At 26.7% G+C, this 4751-nt stretch overlaps 1 protein-coding gene across 4 annotated transcripts in view; it reads left to right on the plus strand.

Moving 5' to 3' along the window:
• Positions 1-4465, plus strand: part of LOC107451438 (adherens junction formation factor afadin) — an 89311-nt gene extending 84846 nt beyond the window's left edge. For 3 of the 4 annotated variants that reach the window (XM_043043822.2, XM_043043825.2, XM_071185195.1), the window contains 2 exons: positions 363-476; positions 1210-2736. In XM_043043822.2, coding sequence (XP_042899756.1) covers positions 363-476; positions 1210-2046 — 951 coding nt within the window. In that variant the 3' untranslated portion in view covers positions 2047-2736. Of the gene's footprint in view, positions 1-362; positions 477-1209 lie in introns of all 4 variants that reach the window. The other variant, XM_043043823.2, reaches the window with a different exon arrangement.
• The last annotated feature ends 286 nt before the right edge of the window (positions 4466-4751 follow it).

Here is a 4751-nt window from a genome sequence, read left to right on the forward strand (position 1 = left end):
CCAATTTGAAGTATTTTTTTCATTCATTATATATATATATATATATATATACCCTAGCAGCACAGGCCCTCATTGAACCTGTGTTTATGAATTTTGACTCAATAAGGGTAAAAAAAAGGCTGATATTTTTCCTATTTTGACTCTCCATAGAATTTCTAGATTAACGTAATATTTTATATATATTATTAAGCACTTTTTTATAATAAAAAAGTGCTTAATATATATATATATTTTAGTGCTTAAAAGGTGCTTATTTTTTATTGAAAAATTTGGCTATGCATTCTGTAAAATTAATTTGAAATCGAACTGAAATGAATATTTTTTTAAAAAAAAGTTTTAAATAAATGTTAAAACGATTTCAGGAACAAGAGGACAGACTGCGACAGCTACGGATAGAAGAGGTTCAAAGAAAGCGAGAACTAGAGGTTGCTAAGAATGCAGAAGAGAGGTTGTTACGAGAGGCTAAACGACGACAGGTCAGTATTTTTCAGATATATTGAATGAGTGTTTCGAGAATATTTTTGTAGATTTTAATTTAATATGTGTAATCTTCTATGTTTAAAATAATTCTTCTAACTTTTCTGCTATTGTATTGGTAAACTTGTGCTTTTTGGCACGAAACCCTTTTAACTTAATGAAGATGCCTTTATTATACAAATATATATATATTTCAAAACTCCTAAATAATAGCTTCAATCATTATTTTTGCTTATAGCTGTAAAATGAATTTAATCATCATCCCATATTTAAAAAAATCAATCGTGAAATTTAGCTAAGATATTTGTTTTTATATAAAAAATGTTTTGTTTTAATGTTGACAAATTTGCATTTATATATATATATTCTGCAGAAAATTTTAGCAATAATATTCGTTCAACGCCAAAGTTTCATGTGGAAGAGGATGCATAAATTTCTTCAAATTAAGTGTTTTTTTTATTTTATTACTTTTCCAAAAGAGTTGCATCAGACTTGATTTTTGTACCATTTGATTAGTTTTTCAAGATTCCTAGTACTGCCTATATTTAAAGCTATTAAGCTCTTCCTTTTAAAATGAAGCCCAAAATATACCAATTCTCTTCTTGGAGGTTAAAGTTATTAGCCAATTTGAAGTATTTTTTTCATTCATTGTAGTCTAAGATTAGTGTTTTAAATTCATTTTAGTATTTATTTCTCATAATGAAAAACTGTAACATATAATGTATTTTTTAGGATGAATTCAAAGCACCAATGAACCTTCCGCATCAAAATCGTTCTCAGCCTGTCATGAGTCCACAAATGATTAATAATCAGCAGCCAATCACCAACAACCATCCAGTTACAAACTATCCCATGGAGAAAGCTAAGCGCAATGACATTTCAAATCAGCAAGACGTTCCACCCCCTCTTCCTACCTCTCCTCCCCCAATTGAACCCAGTTATCAAACTGTTTATAGTCAAAAGCCGGCATCAATGCGCAATCAGCGTTTGAATGACAACCCTCAAGCCAATTATGAGAAGCAACATGAACCACCAGCTCCACCCACAAGAAAATCATCCTATGAAGTAACCAATCAGATGTCTGCCATGAGTGGGAACAACCGATATACTCCCTCATCCATGAGGAACTGTGATAGCAATGGCCCACACCATCCCAAGAAAGTATCTTTTCACGATTCTCCCGTAGAGAATGCAGAGTGCGACACAAATGGCAATCTCAATTCTCTCGGTTCCAACAACTCACAGTCTTACACACTGGACGATATTAACGAAGTGCTCGCAACCCCTCATAATAGTCAAAACCTGAACACTTATGCTCCGGGCAGCACGCCAGGTGTTATTGGTAGTCAGGAGGTGTACAGGGATCCTAGACAACGGATTGAAGCCGAGAGGACGCAGCAAGAGCGGGGTGTGGGCAGGAATCCTGGACCTGAAAAACTCACCTTCAAAGAAAAAATGAAAATGTTTGCACAAGAGGTGGGTGAGCAGGAAACGCCTAAAGATAAAGTAAAAATATCTCGAGCTCAAAGAGACATTGAAGTGAACCTTAATGGAAGTAATGTGAGTTGAAAGAATTGTGGTTATCATTTGTTGCTCATACAGGTCTACTTATTCATTTATGTTGAAATCCTTCATTAGCGTGTCCATGAGTAGTCTACTTACAGTCAGAAAATTTAACAGCTTTTGATAAGCATCCTTCATAATACAGCATCCTTTAAATTTTTATGATTATAAAAAGAAAACTTAATGTTTTGACTCAAAAATTTTAAAAATAAATTATAAAATTTTTTATGTTTTATTTTTTATAAAATATAAAAGTGAATATAAATTTATAAAATATAAAAGTAAATATAAATTTTATATAAAAGTGAAATTTTTATTTATTTATTTTTTTTGATCCAGAATCTAGTTTTTTTTTTTAAAAAATAATAAAACTAACTGAATTATGCTTAGTTGAAAGTGTAATTTCTAAACGTAATTTTTTTTAAATATTTTTAAACACTGATGTTAAAAAAAACTTTATTAACTGCAAAAGTAACATTTCTTTTTAATAGATTTAAATAAAAAAAAAATTTTCAATTATTACTGTCAATATCTAAATGCATTTTGAAGTAATAAGTTTTTTTTTCTTTTTTTTTTGTGAGTATTTGATTACTTTGGGACACTGCTATATGCATACCATTACTGTAAGAAGGTATATCTCGAATAATGTCATTGTGTATACTAAAGCTTTCATTTGCTTTCTTTCCTAAAATGTGACGAATTTCAGGAATTTGTAATTTGTGTCTTTATAAGGAGCAACTTGTATAATTCTTTTTTTTATAGATTATATAGCATTTGTAAAGTGTCTTGAAGATTTTTTAAATATTTATATAGTTTTTATATATAAAAGTGCAGAGAGTCTTGATGATTGTTTCACAAGATTTATTGTTCAGCAATATTATTATTAGTACTGTAGGGTCTGTGAACTGATGAACCTTAATCCATTTAAAATAATCAAATTAATATTTAAATGCTATGTCAAGTATTAAAGAATTTTTTAACCTTGAAATGCCTTTCTAACTTGATTAGATACTATTTTTAAGCATTTCATATGAAATGCAAAACAAAAGTATTAACATTTTTTTTAAAAAAAAAATGATATAAATACAGATCTGTAACATTTTAAGTGAAAAGCAATGTGAATCTTGTCAATTTCCAGGCTCTAATTAGTATGAGGTTCTAAAAAAAATAGAACAGTATTAATCTACACAAAAACAGAACCCTGAGTAGTCAAATTTTGATTTTGAATCAAATAGTTTTTTAATTTGACTTGAAATCTTATCTATTTGATTTTAAATGTTCCTTTTGCTTATTTTGGATTTATTGATGTTAATGTCTGTCCCTTAGTCTAAAAAAAGAAAAGTGAGCATTTTTATTTGTATAAACAAATTAAAATTCAAGTTATATATTTTTTGTACATTTTATTAGTTTGAAGTATATATGTACAATTAAAAAAATGTTTGTTATTCTTTTTTAAAAAATTGTATTATTATTGACTGTTTGGCTATTCCACTTTTATTAGACCAAACTGAAGGTTTTTATACTTTTTTTCTTCCTCTTAATGCAATAATTTACTCTATTTTAAATTATTTATTTTCACTGAGATGAAAAAATAATAAAATATTTGTTTTTTCATTTAACAAAGTGCCTTTGTACCTTTTTATTTTGATTTAAAAAATTATTTATTTTTTTCTAATGTTTTTGTTATTAAACTATTTAGTTCCGAAAATTTTACATTAAGTTCAATTTTTCTTGAGCTGATTATTTTTATCACTGTGAATCATTCCGAATTTGTATAAATTTTTTAACATATTAAATGCTACATTTTAAGTAAAAATTGAACCTTTTTTTTGTGTGATTTTATTCATAAACTATTGAATAATTTTACAACTTTTAACATTCGTTTTACATTTTATTGATATCGAAACAAAAATTTATTTATTTTTTAACAGAATTACATTTAGTTAGCTGCTTTTATCAAATTAAAATATTACTGTTTAATATACAATGAGCTTTTCATGTTTTAACATTGAATAATTAGGTATATTTTTAATGCTTGATGTTTTATTCTGTTAGCAGTTGTATAATGTGATAAATTTAAAAAAAAGAATCATTGGAAATATTGTAGAACCTCAATTATGGGAAGTAGATTCAATTAGAAACATCTTAAATGCTTAACATATGAAAAAATTTTATGGTATATTTTAAATTATTAAACTTCAAACAATTGTTATAAAATTAGCCAAATGCTATGAATGAATACTAGAAACTTGAAACTATTTTTATTTATAAAAATAGCATTTTATTGTCTAATATTATTTACATAAATGAAAAGAGCTTTTGAAAAACAACCTTAATTGTGAAGTTTTTAAAGCTTTTTCTGCAGTAATGATTTATAGTTGTATTCCTACTTAGATGTCCTTTATGTACCGCTGGATGAAAACCTTTGAATTAAGACTGTGTTGCAGATATTTTAATTTAAAAGTATTTCGATAATGTAATTTTGTGTATTGAATTCCTTTTTTGATTGTGTGATTTATAATCTATTTCTGGAATAATCACATATTCACTAAAAAATTCATTTCTAGTTTTTTTTTATTTTATTTTTATAAAGCTAACTTAAATACTGAATTCAACTTGAAAATTCTTCTTTTTAAATTCTCCTTTAATTTCTTGAATCATGTTAAATAAAATATTCTTAAAGTTTTTTTTTTCTAAAATTCTATCAAGAA

The sequence above is a fragment of the Parasteatoda tepidariorum genome, chromosome 9 (assembly GCF_043381705.1).
Source record: "Parasteatoda tepidariorum isolate YZ-2023 chromosome 9, CAS_Ptep_4.0, whole genome shotgun sequence".
In the NCBI taxonomy this organism is placed as follows: domain Eukaryota; kingdom Metazoa; phylum Arthropoda; class Arachnida; order Araneae; family Theridiidae; genus Parasteatoda; species Parasteatoda tepidariorum.